The 20530-nt window shown below is 66.2% G+C and overlaps 4 protein-coding genes across 4 annotated transcripts in view; 3 read left to right on the forward strand and 1 right to left on the reverse strand.

Annotated features, from left to right (window-relative positions):
• Nucleotides 1–1956, reverse strand: part of CHLRE_03g171751v5 (uncharacterized protein) — a 6623-nt gene extending 4667 nt beyond the window's left edge. Inside the window, exons 1-4 of the mRNA XM_043060891.1 lie at nt 1396–1956; nt 865–1023; nt 513–567; nt 52–117 (exon numbers count right to left, since the gene is read on the reverse strand). Coding sequence (XP_042926020.1) covers nt 52–117; nt 513–567; nt 865–1023; nt 1396–1676 — 561 coding nt within the window. The 5' untranslated portion in view covers nt 1677–1956. The remainder of the gene's footprint in view (nt 1–51; nt 118–512; nt 568–864; nt 1024–1395) is intronic.
• A 787-nt stretch (nt 1957–2743) lies between these two features.
• CHLRE_03g171800v5 (uncharacterized protein) lies at nt 2744–5393 on the forward strand. Its single transcript, XM_001703424.2, has 6 exons — nt 2744–3093; nt 3193–3318; nt 3500–3783; nt 3963–4026; nt 4234–4497; nt 4642–5393. The coding sequence occupies exons 1-6, from the start codon at nt 2914–2916 to the stop codon at nt 4663–4665; spliced, it is 942 nt and encodes a 313-aa protein (XP_001703476.1). The 5' UTR covers nt 2744–2913; the 3' UTR covers nt 4666–5393.
• A 63-nt stretch (nt 5394–5456) lies between these two features.
• CHLRE_03g171850v5 (uncharacterized protein) lies at nt 5457–16258 on the forward strand. Its single transcript, XM_043060892.1, has 5 exons — nt 5457–8657; nt 8798–9002; nt 9144–9495; nt 9638–14547; nt 14645–16258. The coding sequence occupies exons 1-5, from the start codon at nt 5482–5484 to the stop codon at nt 15971–15973; spliced, it is 9972 nt and encodes a 3323-aa protein (XP_042926021.1). The 5' UTR covers nt 5457–5481; the 3' UTR covers nt 15974–16258.
• A 68-nt stretch (nt 16259–16326) lies between these two features.
• Nucleotides 16327–20519, forward strand: CHLRE_03g171900v5 (uncharacterized protein). Its single transcript, XM_043060893.1, has 6 exons — nt 16327–16733; nt 16822–16863; nt 17160–17351; nt 17504–17914; nt 18253–18888; nt 19235–20519. The coding sequence occupies exons 1-6, from the start codon at nt 16662–16664 to the stop codon at nt 19487–19489; spliced, it is 1608 nt and encodes a 535-aa protein (XP_042926022.1). The 5' UTR covers nt 16327–16661; the 3' UTR covers nt 19490–20519.
• The last annotated feature ends 11 nt before the right edge of the window (nt 20520–20530 follow it).

A 20530-nucleotide genomic window follows, 5' to 3' on the forward strand; every position in this document is an offset into this window, starting at 1 on the left:
CCCCCATCTTCGCAAACCCCACCACACACACGCCCCCCTCTTCCGCCCCACCTTGTCCAGCGGCGTCATGGCCCTGTACGCCACCTTAGCTGTCAGGTCCAGCGCCCCCGTGATCACCTGACCCACACACACACATAGGGACAGGGGAGTTTTGTTGTTGTTTCAACACATAGGGACAGGGACAGCAGCGGGGGTCAGGCAGAGGCGGGGGAAGGGTTGGGGAGGGGCGCGACGCAGACAGCGTGTCCGCGAGCTCACAGCGACTCTCCGCACAAGCCGCGCCCGGCGAAGGCCGCTCACGACTGGTTGGGCAAGATCGTAGAAAGAAGGTTCCGGATCGCAACCCCAGAGGCCCCGGGCCAGGCGCCGCGCGCTCCATGCAGCTCGCGGCTGATGCACGGGCCAGGCCGCCACGCCAACCCGCCCCCGCGCCGTCCTTGCAGCGCCAGCGCCACCGCCTCGACCCCCGCCTGCTTCCACCACGCCCCCCACCTGTCCCTCGTCGCCCTCACCTTGATCTCATCCCGCGTCAGCGCCCCGCCCATGCCCGCGTCCTCCGCGTGTATACTGCAGGGGTGCAGGGCAGGTGGCGGTGCACGATTTAGCGGCGGCACCCCGCATGTTATACACCAACGTCCACCCACACATTTGCGTGGCTGCATCGCCTTCACAGTCTTTTCGCTCATTTCTCCTTGTGCTCTTCAGCAAACACCCCCCCCTTCCCCGCATGCGCCGGCGGCGGCGCCGGCTGCATGCACCCGCCCGGTGAGCCGCCTTCAAACCCACACAATGCCCGGCAGCAGCAGCTGACACGAGCTCCCTTCCCCCTCTTCCCTCGCCCCGCTTCCCTCTCCCCCGCCCCACCTGACCAGCTCCTTGAGCTGCCGCCTCCGGAACAGCGTGTGGTGGTCCGGCCCCAGCAGCTTGTCCAGCAGCTTGGCCAGCGGCCAGGCCACGGGCGCGCACAGCCACATGAAGGCGCGGACCATCGGGGAAAGGTGCGCGCCGATGCGCAGGCCGTACCTGGGGGGGTGGGTGGGTGGGTGGGGGGCGTACGGCGCGGTGTGGTGTGTGGGAGGTGTGTGGGATGTGCCGTGTGTGTGTGTGGGGTGTGCAGGTGTGCGGATGAGGTTGCGGTGGCGTGGAGCGAGACTGCTGGGCGTGTGCGATGAGGCTGGGATTGGGGGGAAGACCGGGGCAAAGAGACCGATGCTTGACGGATTGCTTGTTGATTTGGATTGCATGGGGCTGGAGGGGTGGAGCGGGGCATGCGTAAGGCTACCCGTGGCCTGGATTCCAGAGGGCGTTGCACAAAGTCCCGCCCACCCCACCCAGAGGTCGAAACAATGCGAGCCCCCACGCCTTGAGGCATGCAAAGACACGGGAGTTTCTTACCTGGTACATATAGCCTGCGGGATAATCTCGCCGAAGAGCAGCACGGCTGTGACTGAAATGAGCACCGCAATCACTGGCGTCGCGAGCTTGTCGATGAACAGGGGCAGCGCCGTCATTGCGACGGCATTACCAAGCAAAAGCGAGACGAGCAAGTGATGTCCGTTCTTTATCAGCGGTATAATCTTTCGCGCATACTTCTGCTCTTTCGGTGTGCCGGAGCGCAGCAGCACCTCCAGCTCCACCGAATCTAGTGAAAGGAGGCCCAGCGTTAGGCCACTCATTACGCCGCTCATCAGCGTCATAAACACCGCAGCGAGAACGTATAACCAGTCATAGACGGGGTCCCGGTCACCCCAGTCTCGCAGCTGGCGACCGAAACGTGCATAAGTGACAGGTAAAACATAGTCCAACATGTTTGCTGGCGTCAAAGTCAAGGCACCGCCCGACAGTTGGCACTTTGGCAGCGCAGTCCGCTAGCGCTTCTGCAGCCCAGTCCAGCCTATGCTCGGTGAATAACATATGTCATTTGAGGAATATGGGCCTGGTCTGAGTTCCTCGAGCTAGAAAATAAGAAATGGACCGAATCGCCAATTCGTAAATGGCGCGGCTCCAAAACACACACGCTTGTGCTGGGCCTCACAGCCCCCGCTGGCCCCTGCTAGTCCCCAAGGTGGCGGCCGTGATGGCCCTGGTTGAACCACGTGAGGAACAGCGCCTCTTCATGTCGGGGAAGTATCTGTCGAGCTGTTGAGTCATTGATTCAGCCGGATTCACCTCATTTGTGGCAACCTCTCAGGATGCTCCGGGCCCATTGAAGTAAATAGCGGGAAGTGCACAACGGTGCACATGAGAATCTGACGCGCCCTGCATACGGTGCCAAAAGCCAGAGCCAGCGGGCGAGGCGCGTTGACCGAATCCGCAGCACGAAATGCCGCACAAAGGCTGCGCAGCGTCCGACAGCACAAGGAGGCGATATCGTTTGTGTGTTTGTGTACGGGGGCGACCAGGGAGGGTGATCGAGGGGGGGGCGGGAAGACAGCGGAGGGACCTAGCACGGACCAGGGGCACCCCGCAGGCACCCCAGGCCTGCCCACGGGCCTGCCCTGGCTCCCTGGCAGGGACCTACAGGTGCCCGCGCTGAATTGGGTGAGTACGTTACCCCTCACTGTGCGGGGGCTAGGCGTCGGACCATGCGGCCATGCTGCTGAGGCTGGTAGGTTGTGCGTGTACATCGCCGTGCTCGGGCACCATGTCATGGCGTGCACAAGCCCCAGAACATGGGAGATGAACACGAAACCGAATGACACATTTCCAGCCTAAGCGAGAGCGCAAGCACTATTACCTGATTCGGCATATCTCATCATACCACTACGCATAGCACACACGAAGCTGCAAGACAGCGTTGCTCCTCGACTGTACTGAGTTTCCTTAGCTCGCGCCTCCTCGATTCTTTTCCAGTTTTCGTTAAAGCTGATGTCTTTATAACCAGAGCGTTACACATACACGTTGCTCACTGCGATGGGAGCCCCAGGAGGAGATACTGGCTTCGTCAATGCGCCGTGGGCAGCAAGGCCGTCGGGCCGTTCAATGTTTGGGAAGCAGGCGGATAGTCGTAAAGGCAACGCGCCTATTCTATCTATGGGCGCAAAGACCCCTGTCGCCGACGGAAAACAGTTCCTCTCAAGAAAGCACGTCGAGGTATGTTATTGGTGCTTATCCTTACGTAAAACAGTGCTATTGGTCATTTCACCATGTGTGGTCGTCAGCATGAAGGTCACATTGATTGCGCCATGTCAGGTTGAACGCAAGTGCCGGGAGGGCCCTGGCCACATCTATGAGGTACCCGGAGCGCTTCACAAGCAACCAGAGGCAAGCAAACAGACATCGCCATCGTTTTCGCTGCCCCGGGCGCCCCGGCTGAAGGTGGGTGTCGGTCGGAGAGGGGCAGCCGGACAGGCCTAGGTGTTGTTTGGTACCGGGGCCTCGACCCAGCGTTGTTGGGTTGCCCATCCAAAGTCCCGTACCCCACGGAACATGGTTTGGTCCTGCAACCCGCCAGTCCCTTCGTCAGGATGTGCTAACGTGTTCACGGCGGGGCTTGCAGGAAACACCCTCCACGACACCTGGACCGGGAAACTATGACGCGGGCCTCTCCTCCGTCGACCCCCGCCAGCCGCTGTCTCCCAACCGCAGCCCGCAGCGGGTCAATTTCGGCAGCAGCACCCGGGAGCAGGGCAGCAAGGTGTTCCTGTCGTCACGACACGTGTCGGATAAGCGCGGCACGCAGGGCCCGCCGCCCGGCAGCTACGAGCTGCCGGGCGCACTGGGGCCGCAGGTCATCAAGCCCAGCTCGCCCAGCTTCTCCCTGCCCCGGACGGACCGGCTCAAGTAAGTCGGCTTGGGCTTGACACGTGTCACCCGAAAGTAGAATGGAAGGATGCGGTGCTACAGGAATGATGGGGAGGCCCGAGTGCGCGCAAGAGAGGGACACCGGATTTGGTGCCACCGATGCCGTGACCACGCTGCGCTGCGGGATTGTACTGATTTCGATGTGCGCTCTAATGCAGGGACAAGTATGAGCAGCTGTCAAAAACGATGCCAGCGGTGGGGCAGTACGAGACCTGGACAAGCGTAAGTGGTTGTGTCGGCCGTTTCAGGACGGGCACTGGCCTTCCTAGCTTTCACCAAATGGATCCGTGGCACAGATCGCCTTATCCCCTGCTTCCTGGCTCGAGAGCCTAGCGTGCCGATTCATGCCGGCGCTTGCGTGCATAGCTATCCTGTACCGCCGGCACATGACATTGCTTGCGGACCGCCTCATTGCTGCTAATGCCACAGATTGGAAAGCAAACACTGTCGCCATCCAAGACTATGCCTGCTTACGGCTTTGGCAGCAGCAGCCGGGAGAAGGAGGGCCAGCGCTTTATGTCCTCCACGCACGCCAAGACGCTGCGCGGCTCATTCTCGCCGCCCAACTACAACCACCAGCAACCGGAGAACACGACCGGCTTCGGCAAGCAGAAGCTGAGCCGCAACACCAACGTACCAGCCTACGGGTTTGGTTCGCAGCCCCGGCTGCAGTTCAAGACGTCCATGACGCCGGTGAGCAGGCTGCGCCTCTGTGCCAACATTTTGTCCTCCGCCATGCCGCATGCGCCCGTCACCTTTCGCCGGCAAGGAGCTATAGCACATACCTTCGATTGCATGTGAGCTAAGTGACCGACCCTATCGCCAACCTTCCTGCAGGGACCGGGCGCGTACGAAAACTAAATGTCAGGCCAGTGATGTGTGTTAGACCAGGCCCTCCAACTGAGGGGCAGCTAATAGGGTAGGTCCGCTGCGCAGCACTGCGACTTTCATGTATGGGTGGGGTGTGCGTGTAGTGTGTCTCAGGCGCCGCGTAGCATACTCCATGACTACCGTACCTAGTGCAGATTATCAGGATGAGACATGTGGCCGGGCGGACATTCATGCGTGTGTACGGAAGCAGCGGCAGCCAACTCCAAGCAGTGCGGCGGCGTGGGTACTTGGTTGGGTTGTGCTAGCTGTACCTACTGTGTTGAATACTCGCCAGGCAGTGATGCTGCGTGCCGCGTTTGGACGCAAGGCCTGCGCCTCATTGACCAATGTATGGGTTTGGCTACTGACCTGCTTTATGACGGGGGTTAACTTGATTGATCTGGAGGGTGAGGCCTCGTGGCGAGGCCTCGATATATTCATGCAGGAGAATAGCGACATTATGAGGCTTAGATAGAGCTTCGGGGTGATGCGGCTGCGCAGGCGGTGGAGTGGTGCGGTTGAGGGCGGTGTGGGCATGGCGTGCCGTGTCCTGGATGGTGTTCTGCCCGGTGAACCGCTTTGCCTGTGACTAGACAGATAAGACAGATAATTTCGCATTGTCGTGATACATTCAAGCAAAGATTATTGAGACTGTGGGTTAGGCAAAGGCGATGGCCCTCCACAGAACAAAAGCCTGCGTACTGTAACTATGCGATATCGACGCTGACGAAGGCCACTTCCTTCTGTCTGGCAGACGGCCAGTCGCTTGCAGCCCAGACGCTGGTCAACGGACGTCGAGCGAGCAAAATGTCACAGGAAGACTCAGTCATTTCCACTGCAGCTGGGATCAAGAGCAAGGTGGAGCAGCTAACAGGACGTCTGCAGCACTGCGTGGAGAACTTGGAGATGGTCTCCTGCAGCGGCCAGCATTTTACTCGAGAACCTGCGCCTGTTGGACAGCACCAGGGACAGCACCAGCGGCATCCAAGTCAGCATGCAGCGGTACAGCGTTCGGCGGCCGGAGAGCGTGGTGCCGACCTGTTGGCACAGGCGAGGACATCTGCGACGGGAGCACAGCCGCTTCCCCCACACAGGGAAGGCACTCGTCGCCGCTCCAGCCATGCCTCGGGTGCATCCCACGAGCCTGAGAACCATCACCGTGAGAGCCGCGGCTCGGCTTCAGGCGGTACGGATGGGAAATTTGGGTATGGGGGTTTGCGCCGGACTGCACAGCAAGAGGAGGCAGACGAGGATGAGGAGGACTGGGCGGACATGCCGGCAGACCCAGGGGCGGATGACAGCGACGAAAACTACCACGATGAGGAGCAGCGGGGTCGGAGCGCCATGCCGGGCTTTATGCATCAGCCCATGCCGGTCCATGGTGCTCCCAGCGATGCGCCACCTCCGCCGAACATCTCGGTGGGCGCTGCGCTACAGAACCTGAAAGCCAGCCTCTCGCAGCAGGTGCAGTCTTCGCTGTCGGGCAAGCACACCCCCACGCACGGCGAGCAGCTGAAGAGCCAGTACAAGCAGGCCATGAGCGACAACGTGCAGCGACGGCTGCTGGGGCGCGCAGACAACTACCACAACACCACCAGCAGCTTGGACGCATCCGACAGCGAAGGCGCCGGAAGCGGGCTGCAGTCGGGCAACTTGACGCGCACACGCCTCATGGGGGCTCTGGGCTCAGACAACGGCGGCACTGTGCCCGGCAGCCCCCTACGCGGCGCGTCGCCCGCGCCCACCTCTCGGGCTGCGGCGCTGCTGGCGGGCGGCGGGGGCAGCATGGCCCGCTCTGCCATGCGCGTGTCGGGCACCGGCAGTGGCGCAGGGGATGAGGACGTGCGCGACGCGCCGCAGTCCGCAGCGAGCTCCCGGCGCACCAGCATGGACGTGCAAAGGCCGCCTCCGGTGCCAGCGCCGGCGCCAGTGCCCAAGCCCGCAGCAGCGCCGTCACCCCCGCCGCCGATTGTGCCGGTGCCGGCGACCGGCTTCAAGCCACCTGCTGGCCTCACTTCACCGGCGGTCAGCAGCCCCCTGCCGGCGCCCGTGCCGGCCACGGGCTTCAAGATGCCGATGGCCGCAAGCCCCGCACCTGCAGTTGCTGCGACATCGCTGTCGCCGGCGGCCTCCTTCCGCAGCGACGCGCCGGCGCTGAGCCCCAGCCCCGGCAGTGGCGGCATCGGCTGGAAGTTTGGCATGGACTCGGGCGGAAGCGTCAACCTGGGCGGGCCTGACACGGACGGAGGAGGAGGAAAGGGTGAGGGCGGACTGAGCCCCTTCGCCTCGGGCCAGTCGCTTCAGACGTCGAATTCGTTTGCGGTGGCGTTCGAGCAAGGCGCAGATGTCCTGCTCCAGCCGGCAAACAACTCTGGGGTTGTTGGCTTCATGCCTCCCGCTAGCCTGACGGGCGTAGGATCTGGGTCGCGGCCGGCAAGCGGGCCACAACAGGCGACAGGCTTCGTGCCACCGGCCTCCCCCGGCGTGGGCTTTATGCCGCCGGCTAGCACGCGGTCCGGCTCGGTCACATCGGAATCGCACTATCCCACGGTTGGGCCGTCGGTCGTGCCGCCGCACTATCCCTCTGTTGGCCTGTCCTCTGGGGGGCTGCAGCCGCCGCCGGAGCCGTCGGGGAGGTCAAACAGCCCGCCGCGTGCGGACCCTCGCATGGTGCTGAACTCGTACCAGAGCATGCAGCCGTCACGGCCCGCCGCGACCATGCCACTGCGGACAGTGGAGACGGTGCGGCTGCGAACTGAGCCAGCTGCCATGCAGCTGCCGCCTGGTTTCGCCCTGCCGCCAGGGCTCATGGGGGCTGCTGCGGCCGGCGGCCTGGGCGGCGGCTTTGGCTTTGGCGGCGGCTTCGGGCATGGTATGGGTGGTGGCTCCAGCGGCGTTGGCTTCGGAACGCCCAGCAATCTTGGCCAGCCACCGAGGGAGCAGAGCAGGGACAGCGGGAATGACAGCCCGGAGACCTTCTCCCCAATGCTGGGCGTCCAGCGGCCGCCGCCTGGCCGCCGGCGCTCGGACGGTAGCGACAACTCGGACGTAACCCCCATACCGCCGGCGGGCATGTCTTCTACGCCCAGCATCCCGGTGGGCAGCTTCAGCTTCGGCATCAATGCCGCCGTGTTCAGCAGCGGCCCTAGCATGGACAGCGCCACAGCTGGTGGTGGCGGCGACGAGCACTCACCCGCGCCAGCTGCCAGCAGCACCAGCCGCCACTCGTTGTCGCAGGCGGCGCACGCGCTGCACGGGCTTCAGACCGTGACGGAGGAGGATGCGGCCTCAGAGGACTCGCCGCCCAAGCCCGTCATGGGCTGGAAGATTGGCGCGGTGTCGGAGGTCGAGTCTTGCGCCTACGCCATCGACGTGACCGAGGAGCCGCCGCCACCACCGCCGCCATCTGCAGTTGGCTTCTCGCCGCCGCCTGCGTTTGGCTTCTCGCCACCGCCCGCACAGGGCTCTTCGCTGCAGCCGGCGACCGCCTCTGGACCCCTCTCGACGCTGGGCTGGCAGCCGCCGCCGGTGGCGACGCTGCCGCACGTGCCGGTCAGCCCCGGGGCAGCCGTGGTGCCCGAGCACACCTCGTTTCGCCTCTCGGACGGCGCCTCCATGCCTGGCTCAGACGGCGGCCTGCGGTCAGACCGCGGGCTGCAGGTGGAGGGCCGGGAGAAGCTGCCCTGGGAGGATAGCACCGACGATGATGAGGAGCTGCAGCCGGCGCCGCTCCTGCGACAGTCCAGTAGCCTGCGGCGGCTGCCGCCACCAATCGTGGCCGTGTCGGCCAGCGGCGGCATGGCGCCTGTGTCGCCGGGGGCTGTCCAGCTGCAGCCGTCGCCGGGGGCCGTCACCGTCATGTCATCTTCGTTGGCGCCAGTGCAGGAGGCGGATAGCGAGGGCCGGGACAGCAGCGTCCGGCTGCCGAAGCTGCAGGACGACGAGGTCGGCGCGTTTCCCAGCTACAGCGAGAACGACGTCAGGTGCGCTGCTTGTGTTGCGCGCGCGTTTTACTTTTAAATTTTACGGTCGGTATGCTGGGTTGGCTGGGGTACGTGACTTGTCCGTGTGCACGCCGACTGGCTGAACATTGGACTGTCACATTCGCCTTGCTTCCATGCAGGCCCAGCCTAGTTCTACCGGCTGTCAATGCCGCCAGCAGTAGCGGCCAGTCGGCGCCGCCGCCCACGCCTGCGGCAGTTGCGACGCTGGCGGCCGTGGCCGCCCCTCCTGCCGCCGCCAACAGCAGCAGCCAGCTGCAGCGCCAGACGTCCACGCTGAGCAGCCGCAGCAGCGGCGTGGTCGCTGCCACCACCCCTACCGGAGCGGTAAGCCCTACCGGCCTTCGGACTGCCCTCTTTTTACACCTCTGCTCCCCGTTGTACCCGACCTGGTCCTCGCTTTTACCGCTTCCTCTTACACACCATCGCCTTGCTCTCCACTTGCTCCTCCCTCGCTGCCCTACACAGCACCCGCCCGGCGACGTATCCATCACCATCACCGACGCCGACATCGCGCGCTCCGGTGGCGTGGTGCCGGCGCTGCTGGAGATCGTGCGCGACCGCTTCCGAGCCAAGGGCATGTCCAACCTGGCGCAATTCGCCGCCGGCTCCGGCACCGGCTCCATGGCCGGCGGCAACAGCCACGGCGCCCTCGGCGACGAGGCCCACGGCGCGGGCACGCCGCAAAGCGCGGCGCTGGCGGGCGAGACGCTGGCGAGGCGCATCATGGCGCGTGTGGACACGTTCCACAGCGCGCGGCGCGGCGGCGGGCCCGAGGACCTGGTGGCGGCGCTGCAGTCCGTGGCGGAGCATGACGAGGGTGAGTGCTTGGGCATGAGGGAGCGCGGCGCATGGCGTAGGCACGTGGCGTAGGGGGTCTGGGGGTTTTGGGGATCTTGTCCAAGTGTGATGATGCCGGAGCTATTAAAGAATGTCGTGCTGTCATGCATCACGTGCTGCAGGTGGTCCGCGCGGCGTGTCGGAGGATGGCAGCTCGGACCGTGCAGTGCCCGTGTTCAGGCGCACGAGCACCGCAGCCTCCAGTGGTGCAGCCGGCGCCAGCAGCGCTGCTGGCACCTCAACTGGCGCAACGGCGGCGGCGGCGGTGGCGGCTCCGGGCCTGAGCCCTACCAATAGCGGCTCGTATGCTATGCTGATGGCGCATTCGCAGCAGGCAGCGCAGCAAAAGGTGGCAGCAACCGCCATTGCAGCCGCAGCAGCTGCCGCTGCAGCAGCGGGTGGCGCCCAGGCAGCCGCCATCACCGGGGTTGCACCCGTCACCGCGGCTAGTACGGTTGGCATGCCGCCCAACCTGAGTCGCGGGCCTTCTATCCGCATTGATTCCGTCAGGCAAGCCCTTGCGCCACCTATTGAGTCGCCGGGCGCTGCTGCCTCTGCAGCCAGCTCCCACGCAGCCACTGCTGCCACGTCAGCACCTGTCCGCGCCATCCGCGCTCCGCCCGCTGGCGGCGCCGCAGCCTCGCTCGCGCACGCGCAGAGCGCAGGCACGCTAACCAGCTCTCCGCCGCTTGAGCCCTACACCTCTTCCTCCCTCTCGCCGCGCCCCGCCGCCGTGGGCACGCCCTCCTCCCCCGCCTCCACCAGCAAGGTGGAGACTGCCACTCAGACGGTGCCGCCGCCCGTGGCCGACGGCCTGCCTCCCGCCCTCGGCACCGCGCTGGACTACTTTGCCTCAACCGTGGTGCCGGTGTCTGGCGGCACCAAAGGACGGCCGCGGAACGCCGCAGCAGAGGATGAGCGGGCGCTGCCGTCCGACATGCCCGCAGTGCGAACCGCCGCGGACTTCTTCAAGGGCGCCGCCAACCGCGCCACAATCAACACGTCAGCCATGGCCGTGCCGCCACGCGACACGCCCGCAGGCATTTCGCCTGCGGCGGGTGCCGCGGGCGTGGGCGCCGTTGCCGCCGCCAGCGCGCCGCCTGGCCGTGTCCGCACCGCCCGTGACGCCATGCTGAACAGCAGCTCAGCCACGACACCGGCGCGGCCACAGCGCCAGTCCGTTAGCGGCCGCAGCGGCGTCGCCAGCAGCGGCGGTGGCGGGGTGCTTACACGCGCCGGCAGCGCGGGCCGGCGTGTCAGCGCCGCCGGCAGGGTGGTCATTGATGATGAGCCGGTCGACCTCGCCACCTACCCCTCCCGCTCCGTGTCTAACCGGCACGTCAGCGCGGCGGCGTCACCAGGCGTGGCGCCGAGTGCGCTGCGGACGTCAGCGCACGGCGGCCCTGGCCCCAGCGGCCCTAGCGACGTGGGCGTCGACGGCTTAGCCAAGCAGCAACAGCTGCAGCTGCAGCACCAGGCGCTTATGCAGTACCAGCAGCAGGGCTATGACAGGCAGGCGCTGACGCGGGAGATGCTGCTGCACCTGGCGCATATGTCGCCGTCGCGGCACCCCTTCGAAACAACCACAGACGAGGAGCGGGAGGAGGAGGAGCGGCGCGCGCGCCGGCACGCACGCCGCACGCGCAGCCCCCCATACCCCTCAACTCGCGGCAACGGCGACTCCGCCTCGGCGGGGCAGCAGCAGCAACCGCAGCAGCAACCGCCCACGCAGCCCTCTAGTGCGCGCCGCCCGGCGCCGGCTGTTGGCATGGCCTCCGTGCCACCAGTGCCATGGCCGCGGCACCAGGCAGCCAACGCTCCTGCAGGTCTGGCTCTGAACCCCCGTATCAGTGGCGGCGTGGAGCAGCTGCAGGCGCGCTTTGATGCCGAGGCCGCCGCTGCCGCCGGTGGCCGCGGCTTTGCTGCCGGCGGCCTGCCTCCCCGGCTCGCAGACGTGCTAGCGGCGGAGGCGGGGCTAGGCCCGGCTGCCGAGTCGCCGGCAGTGGCAGCCGCGCCCGGTGACGGCATCCCTGTGCCGCCGCTCAGTCTCGACGCGCCCGACATGCCGGAGCCCGGCGGCGGCGACACCGCCAGCGCCGCCGGCCTCAGCGGCGTGTTGCTCGCCGGCGGCGGCCTCAGCGGCTCGCTGCCGCTGCCGCATGAGACGTTCTTCATCTCATCGCCCCGGTGGCGCGCGAACGACAGCGACGGGTTGGCGGGCACGGGCGAGGTGTTTCTAGCGTCGGGAGCGGGTGGCAAGAAAGCTGCAGGAAGCGGTCGTGGAGGAGCGGTGTCCATGCTGGGCCGCGGCCGCATCTCGGCAACTGGCGGCTCCGGGCCCGAGTACACGGAGGACGGCGGCGTCAGCGGCGTCTTGGCGCAGCGCTCGCGGCGCAGCACCACGGTGACTAACACCACCAGCTGGACTAGCAGCAGCGATGCCGAGGAGGCGCAGCTGCAGGGCCGGCACGTGGACGGCGTGAGCGGTGGCGGCAAAGGTCGCCGGCCAGACGAGGCCGCCGGTCCGCGCGTGCAACAGTCCGGCGGCAAGCAGGCCGCGCAGTTGCCGGTGCGTAGCTCAGCAGGTGCGCGCAGCAGCAGCTCCCGCGGCGTCAACCTTGAGCGGGCGGACACTGCTGGCAGCGGTACCGCCGGCGGCGAGCACCGCCCGCGCTTGAGCGCTACTGGCCGGCGGCGCGCTGCGTACTGGGCGGATGAGGTCTCGCCGCTGTATGGGGGTCCTGACGCCCCTTACACGGACCCTGACGGCCTCGACCGGGAGCCGTCGGCTGCATCGCGTGGCGGCGCCGCCAGCCCTCGCGGCTCCTCTGCCGCCGCTAGCGTGCTGTCGGCGAGGCGCTACGTGGCGGTGGCGCGTGCGCATCGCTCCGTGTCGGAGGCAAACAGCTCCAAGCGGCTGGGCGCAGGGGCGGTGCTGGAGGGAGATGACGAGGACGAGGAGGATGAGGATGAGGAGGCGGGCGGGAATGCAAGGGCGGGCGGGGCGGATGATGTTGAGGAGGAGGACTACGACGGGCCGCAGGACCTGCAGCTAGATGAGGAGGAGCGGCAGGAGCAGCAGCCGCAGCAACGGCGGCAGGCTGGCACCCGTGCCAAGCCAGCGCTGGCTGCGAGTCGCGGCGATGGTGCTGGTGCCGTCGGCTCGCAGCTGCGCTGGGGCGTGGCGGATGATGAAGCCGGCATGGGCTCCACGCGCGCAATGGCGTCATCATCCGAGCATGACGAAGACGAGGACGGCCATGAGCACAGCGGCCGCGCGCCACGCGACAGCACGGACTCTGGCGGCCTAACGCCTGACGGCACCCGCGTGCGCCAGTCCCTGCAGCGACTTCTCGACATGCGTGCAGCCTCGGCTACGTCGCCCTCCCGACCAGCCGCCTCCTCCGCCAAAGAGCAGTCGCCCTTCGCAGGCCGCGGCCCCGCGCCGCCCTCCGCTGCCGGCACGGACTCGCCGGCGGGCCTGACTGGCGGCTCCGATGGCCGGTCCAACTCCCGCTCGCCCTCCGTCACCGCCACCGCCGGCGGCACCACGGACGCGGACGCGCGGGACCGTGAGCAGCTGCTTCGCCGCAAGGGCCGGGCCGAGGGCACCAGCCGCACAGCGGCGCAGCCCACCGCCACCGCCAGCGCCGGCGCCACTACAAGCGCCGTGCAGCGGGCGCTGCTTGGCAATGGCGCCGGCGCCGGCGCTGGCAACGCTCACGCCGACGGCAGTGCCGATGGCGCCAGCAGCGATGACGCGCCGCCGGAGGACCCACATGAGCTGGTGTCGCCAAAGTACACACAGGACATGGCGGAGGAGGAGTACGGCTGGGACGTGGCGACCGGTGACGCTGACGTGGACAACATCGCATCGCCGCGCGGCCGACGACCGGCTGCCGCCACCACTCCCCGCGGCGGCGGTAGCAGCAGAGGGCGCCGTGGCGGCAGGGCGGCCCGGCCGCCGCCGCCGCCGCTGCCATATGACCCTGCTGAGGTGCCGGGCGCGGGCACGCATGATGCCAGCCCCAGCTACACACGCGAGCTGGAGCAGGAGGAGCTACGTGACACCATGGCGGAGCTGATCGGTAGCGGGGGAGGAGGAGGCGGCACGCGCGAGCCGCCTCCCCCTGTCATGGGCACGGCGGCGGCGGTTGCTGCGGCGGTTGCCGCGCTTCAGGCCGACCAGGAGCCGTCATTCTCGCTGTCCGCGCCGCCGGCACCGGGCTCGCGCTTCGGCAGCGCGCCGGGCACGGCGGCGGCGGCTGTGTCGGCGGCGCTGGCGGCAGCAGGCTCAGGCAGCCCGGCTCAGCACTCGCCGCGGGGCCGTCACACCGTGGGCGGGTTGCCTGCAGCTGCTGCAGCATCGACCCAGTCTCTGACACACACCGCGCTGGCCTCTGACGGCTTCAACTTGGCCCTGACCAACCTGCTGTCGGGGCTGGGCCCTGTCACGCTCTCATCGCGTGCCTCAGCCTCGTCTTCCAGCGCAGCAGGCATGGCTGGCGCCACGTCTGGCGGCGCCGGCTCCGCCAGCACACCCGGCAAGCCCATCGCCACGCAGACCAGCGTGGGCGGGCCGGCGGTGGCCGTGTCGACGCAGACTAGCCTGGTTGCAGCGGACTCGCAACAGAGACAGCTGCTGCAGGGGCTGCAGGCGCTAGAGGAGCAGGCACGGCGGGCGGCACAGGCCACAGCGGCGTTGTCGACATCGGCATCGGCACGGGGCTCGCCCTCTGCTTCGCAGCCTGTGGCAGACGTCGCGGCTTCGGAGCCGGACCCGGAACTAAGGCGGCTGCTGCTGGCGGCATGGAGCAAGTGGTACCTTCGACGCCTGTCTGCTGACAGTGGTGCGGGACACGAGAGGGACAGCCCGGCGGGTGGCAGCGCGGGAGGCGCCAGCGATGGTCAGGAGGCCGCGACCGAGGCGGCGACGGCGGCGCAGGCGCGCCTGCAGGCGCTGACCGCGGCGCTTTCGAATGGCGGCATGGATGCGAGGGAGGAAGATCCGTCGTCATCTCCGCGCATGCAGGTGCGGTTGGGACACGGCCGTGCCTTTGTTTCAATGCCCATGACGCCTGATTATAAAATAGCATGGGACTGAATATCTGCTGTTGCTGTGCCTGCAGGCGGCGGCATCCGCCAGCCGGCTGCACATGGCCTTCACGCGCTGGCTTGGCGCGGCACGGTCACAACGCAGCGCCAAGGCGGCGGCCAGGGCGCCGTACCAACACGCCGCTTCCTCCATTCCGGGCCTGGCAGTGGGCGCTAACACCAACATCGCCCCACCCTACCCGACCTCGCCCAGCCCAGCCGCACCTACATACATCGGCGCCTTCCAACACCAGCACCCACAGCCAGGTCCAGGCAGTCTCACGTACGGCAGCTACCTGCCCACGGGCACCCGGCAATTGGCGCAGCCGCACGCGCACCAGGGCTCACGGGCCCCAGCGCCCGCCCCTTCCCCGCCACCCGTGGCCACCTCGTGGCCGGCCGCACTGCGCACCATCTCCTCGCCGCCGCCCCAATCCGCGGCTGCCGCTGCCTATCAGCGCGCAGGCATGGTGGCTGCCTCTGCCGCCGGACTGCGTGCAGGAGCCAGCCCGGCGCTGCCGCTTGCTTCAGCCGGCGCTCTCAGCAGTGGTGCCGGCAGTGTTGTTGGCGAGGCGCTGGCCACGAACACGCCCACCGTGTCTCGTGCCAGCGGCGTGCGCCAGGTGGTGTCCATGCTGCAGGCGCCCGGACAGGCACAGCCGGCACACAGGCACCAGCCGCTGGCGACGCAGGCCTACACTCGGGTCGGCTACCAGGGCAGCGCCCCCGCGCCGCCCGCTGCTGCCGCTGCCGCCGGCGCTGCCGCGCCCGTCAGGCGCGGCGGCTACCCGGCTCTAGGCCTGCTGGGGACGCCCGCGGTGCCGTCCGCAGCCGCACCAGCTCCTGGCCCGGCCTCTGACCTGGAGGCGGCGGTGGCCCAGCACCTGCTTGCTAGCCTTGTTAGCGGTTCGGGCAGCGGCAGCGACAGCGTCATTGTGGCTGGCATGCAGCTGGCCACGGGACGTGCCTTGCTGCCGGCAACGCTCGCCAGCGGCACACGCGGGTTCGCGCTGGGCGGCACCTTGGGCGGCACGCCGCCAGCCGGCGGCAGCACTGGCGGTGGCCTGGACGCCCGTCCGCGCCCCGCCAGCACCGGCCGCCTGGGGCCGGGGGCCAGCCGCCCGCTGGCGGCGGCTTCGCCCGCTGCGGCGGCTGGTGGCGCTGGCGGAGGAGGGATCCTGGGCGGCAGGGCGGCTGCGGCACATTCGGGGCTGGCGAGCAGCTTGGGCGCGCACCGGCCGGCATCGCCGGTGGCGGCGCGGCGGGTGCCCGGTGCGACGTCCAGCGGCGCCGACAACATCAGGCTGGCGCCTGCAGCTAACCTGGGGGGCCTGAACCTAGCGTACTACGGGGTGGGAAAGTAAGGCACGGCAACGGGGTTTTAGCTAATTGAACATGTGTATGTCCTTCGTTACTGCTGGGATTTTGTTGTGATAGCATGCGCATGATGCGTGACTAGCAGTCGGCGCAAAGTGGACACGGTGCCTAGAATGCGCCCACGGTGATGCCCCAAGCGGTGCCCCAGAGACGGGCAGGAAGCGACGAACCTGCGAACAAGGTTAACTTTTATGTGTATGTCCATTTGATTTTGGGCTGTGGCGTCGCCAGTTAGTCTCTAAGTAGCGGAGGCCGATTCATCCCTGGGGTTGGCCGCAGAGGCCCGCACTGACACTGACGCGAGCATTCCTTACTTGCACACATTTACACAAGGGTTTCTTACAACAAGCAAATCTCGTCGCTTCCTCACTTCACTGCGGTTCCTTTGCTGGACCTTCTTGCAAGCGGGCTGTCCCACATCACCAACCCGCCACTTGACTTAACGACGTATAATAAATTACCACTGATTGCTTATAACCAGTGAGGCTTGGCTTGGGCACTCACGCTTCGCGAATTGCTCCCCGCGGCCCCTCGCCCACCAGCCTCAGCCGCGAGGCCTTTTTGGCTGCTGTAGACGATACAGCATACAGCTTTGTGTGCTGCTCTGGCTTAGTTCAGCTTTGCGGGCGACGAGAGGTTTCTAAACCGCATCCTTCGTCCTGAGGAGCGGCTATAATGACCATAATGCATCAGGGGCACGCACATCGTCCAGCAGTGGAATGGCTTTCAGACCTGCAGCGGGCCAAGGTAGGGAAGCGCCAGGGTTTGGCGAAGAACTTTCATCGCACTGCATTCGTCCGTTGCCAACCGCATTTTCGATTTCATGTACTCGCAGCAAGAAGGCCTAACGGGGACAAAGCCAAAAATTACAATCCAGGTAGGCACAACTTCAGGGCGCGCCTTCCCGTCGAAGGCTTGCGTGGCGCGTGGGCGATGGCTCAACGGGGCCCCAACAATGCTGTGTGCCCGTAATCTTACGTGCTCTATGATAGTATGTGGGAGGTGCACAAGCGCTTGGGCCCCGGGCGGTTGGGCGTCGGCGCTTTCGCTTCGACGGCGCCCACACAGCTACGATGTTTGAGAGCCACCAACGACGCCGGCCCTGGCGCCTCGCACCTACCGTACCTGCATCCCTCTCTCACTTGGCACCACTGCCCTCCTGCCGCCCTTCAGGACCTCATTGAAAAGGTCAATGATCCAAACGCCCCGGAGCAAGCGCTCATCCCCACCTCGCCACGGTCCGTGGAGTCGTGCTTCCGGTTAGGCGTGGACCCTTTGGAGCTGCAGTTCCACCCCATTGCGTTCTACAAGTACACGGGTGACACGGATGAGATTGCCCGCATCCGATACGACAAACATGAGCAGGTGAGCGCAGAGGCCGCGTGCCACCTCGAAAGGTTGTCTGTGACCTGGCCTCGCGCGGTCGCGCCCGGCCCTGGATCTCCTCCCTTGTTCCTGGGTCCTGAACATGCCGCCCCTGACCCCTCTGCCTTCTTATCCCCCTCCCACACACACAGGTCCGCCGTGAGCGCATCAAGTCGCTCATCGAGCTGCGCAAGCGCCTGGTGGACGACGGCTGGACCGGCGAGCCCGGCCGCGCCACCGTGCCCGGCGCTGGCGGAGCCAAGAAGCCCAACGCCGACGCTCCGCGTCCCGGCACCGCCACCATGGTGGAGAAGGAGCGCGCGCGGCTGGAGGTGCTGAAGAAGCGCCAGGAGCGCGAGATTAACCAGATGCTGCAGCACGAGACGCAGCGCAAGGAGCTGCTGGACAGGCAGCAGAAGAAGGTGGACGCGCTCGAGGCCCGCACGGCGGAGCTGGCGCGGCAGAAGGCGGAGCACGACCGCGAGTGGCTGGCCAAGCAGCGGGAGCTGGAGCTGGCGCGCGTGGCGGAGCAGCGCGAGCTGGACCGGGAGGCCAAGCGCATGGTGGGTTTGGGGAGGGGGCGTGTGGTGCGGGTTGGGGGTTGTGGCGTGCTGGCGTGCTGGATGTGAGGTGTAAAAGAGGGTGTACGGAAGCGAGCTGCAAGTAGGCACGGGAAAGAGAAGAGGCGGGCGGCCTCAGAGAAAGGGAGCGTGGGGGCGTGGCTTCGGGTGTATGGGCGTGGGTGGTGATAGGCAAGCCAGCAACGCCATCCCAACCATCACGCTCTTGACACGGACGCACGCAAGTAAGCATGCGCCCGCACACACCGTACACACCTTCCCTCAAGGCTTACCCAGCACGCACCTAACCCCCTGCCCCGATCACCCCCCGCCCCGCACAGGCTGAGGAGCGCTTCAAGCGCGAGCGCGAGGTGCAGCGCGCCAAGGAGGAGGAGGAGAAGCGGCTGAAGCGCGAGGCGTACGCGCGCGAGCTGGAGCGGCGGGCCAAGACTGCAGAGGCCCGCGCCGAGACCGACCGCATCCTGGCCGATCAGGCCGAGCGCGTGCGGCAGCGCAAGATGCAGATGGACGCTGCGGACGCGGAGCGCGCCAAGCGGCTGCAGCAGGAGGCGCACGAGCGGCACCTGGCAAATATTGAGAAGCGGAAAAAGGCGGAGCAGCGGATCACGTCTGCGCTCGCGAGCAGCCACGAGATCCTCCGCAAGAGGCGCGACGACTTTGAGCGCAAGGAGCGCGACGCCGAGGTCCGCCGGCTGGAGCTGGAGAAGGAGGAGAAGCGCTCGATGGAGATGAAGCGGCAGCAGGAGCTGGAGAAGGAGCGCGACCGGCAGAACAAGTACCTGACGGCGGTGGAGATCGAGGAGGGGCGCAAGAAGGCCATCCGCGACAAGGCCGAGGCCAAGGAGCGCGAGATGGCTGAGCTGGCAGCGGCGCGCAAGCGCGAGCAAGACATCCGCCGCGTGGAGCGGGAGTTTGAGCTGAAGCGGCGGCTGGACCGGGTGGACGAGATCCAAAAGGTGAGGGCTTGCGCGGGGGGCTTGCTCGGGCATATTGTGGCTTGCCTTGGGAAATTGGGTTTGAGCGGCGGCTGTGGTAGCGGCCGTGCCGCACCCTCACACACACATACACACCTCCACGTCCGGGTGCCGGCGATTCGGAACAATCAGACAGGCCCTATTACTGGAGTTGTGTGTCACCCGTAGCTTGCTCAGGGGAATAGATGGAATCGTCAAGCCAAGCTCGTTCCATAGTATCTGGCATGCACGCATAGCAAGTGGTGCTTCAACCTGGTCCCCGTTTGTTGGACCCCTCATATGCTTACGTCCATTCAACCTGAACGAATCCCCTTCCCACACACAACAGGTCAACTTGTATCAGCGGCAGTCGCTGCTCGAGAGGATCATGGATGACTACCAGCGCACGCGCAGCATGATGAAGGAGCGCCACAGCCTGATGCAGGCTCGCAAGGACGCCAACATGGCTGCCTCGCTGCAGCGGCAGCAGGTGGCTGCGGCCATGGAGCAGCTCAAGTACGCCAAGAGCCTGGAGCGACTGGCGGGACCCAACGGCACCGTGTCGGTGGACGCGTTGGTGAGGAGGCCGGGCACCGCACGGTGATAGATGGGGGGGGCCGCTGGGCTGGGAGTCGTGGTGGGGGGGAGTTGGGGGGCTGCAGCGGTTGGTTGGGTGCAGCGTTGCCCAGGGCTGCAAAGCCAGGCGGGCTTGAGGAATTGGGGAGGCGGGGATGAAGACAAGAATGAGAGTTGCTGAGGCGGGCACGGCGGCGGTTTGACCGTGATGAAACTCAATATAGCCGCCTGGACCAGTTGCAACGTGTGCGTGCAAGGTTCTCACGGTTCTCACTAACAAGCAATTACCGTGTATGCCGCCAACAAGCCGCGCCGCTCTGGTGTGCTTGAACAGCATGCGGATCTTATTTAGGGCTGTGTTAAGGTGGTGGACAGGGCTGTGTGGTGTGCTCCGCACCCTGCGAAAGGGTTTTTCCTCCTCCCTATTTTTTGCGGTGTGAGGCGCGGCGCCGGGGCAGTGGGGCGCCAAAGGTGCAGAGGGTATTAATATGGTGACGGGGGTTGTTCTTGTCCTAGTCTGGCCGGAGCGGGACTGCAGGAGCTGTGCAGAGGCAGTATCCGGCCAATCGCGTGTTCGTTTTGTTTTGTGCCTAATGCGTAACAAGTTCTTGACGTTTGACCTGGCGACTGACGCACGATGTCCAAGTTGACGACTTTACCTTACGTGCACCAACGTGTGTCCACACCATGCTTGGACTTTCTGGACTCGTGCGGACGGCGTGTGACATGCGCAAGCCGCTTCCCGTGTGTGGTGCCTGCCTGCGAGCGGCCCTGGAGCGTGTGGCCCGCTGCGAATATAGGACGTGACGCCGACTGCATTTCGGTAATACATGGCGGTGGGTGTGGATGTGCTGATGAGTTGGATTGAGGTGTGCTCAGTTCGGGATCAGACGGGATAACCAGGCAAATAGACCGCGCAAGTGGCTGGACTTGCTGTGTGTGCTGGGAGGCAGGTTGCAGCATGCCAGAGCAGTGTCGTGTGAGGCGAGTCGTGTCAGCTCCGTACAAAGATTAAGACACTGGTTTATGGAAACCCAGCTCTGTAAACGACATCCATGGCTGCACGTGC

Source organism: Chlamydomonas reinhardtii, chromosome 3, assembly GCF_000002595.2.
Source record: "Chlamydomonas reinhardtii strain CC-503 cw92 mt+ chromosome 3, whole genome shotgun sequence".
NCBI lineage: Eukaryota > Viridiplantae > Chlorophyta > Chlorophyceae > Chlamydomonadales > Chlamydomonadaceae > Chlamydomonas > Chlamydomonas reinhardtii.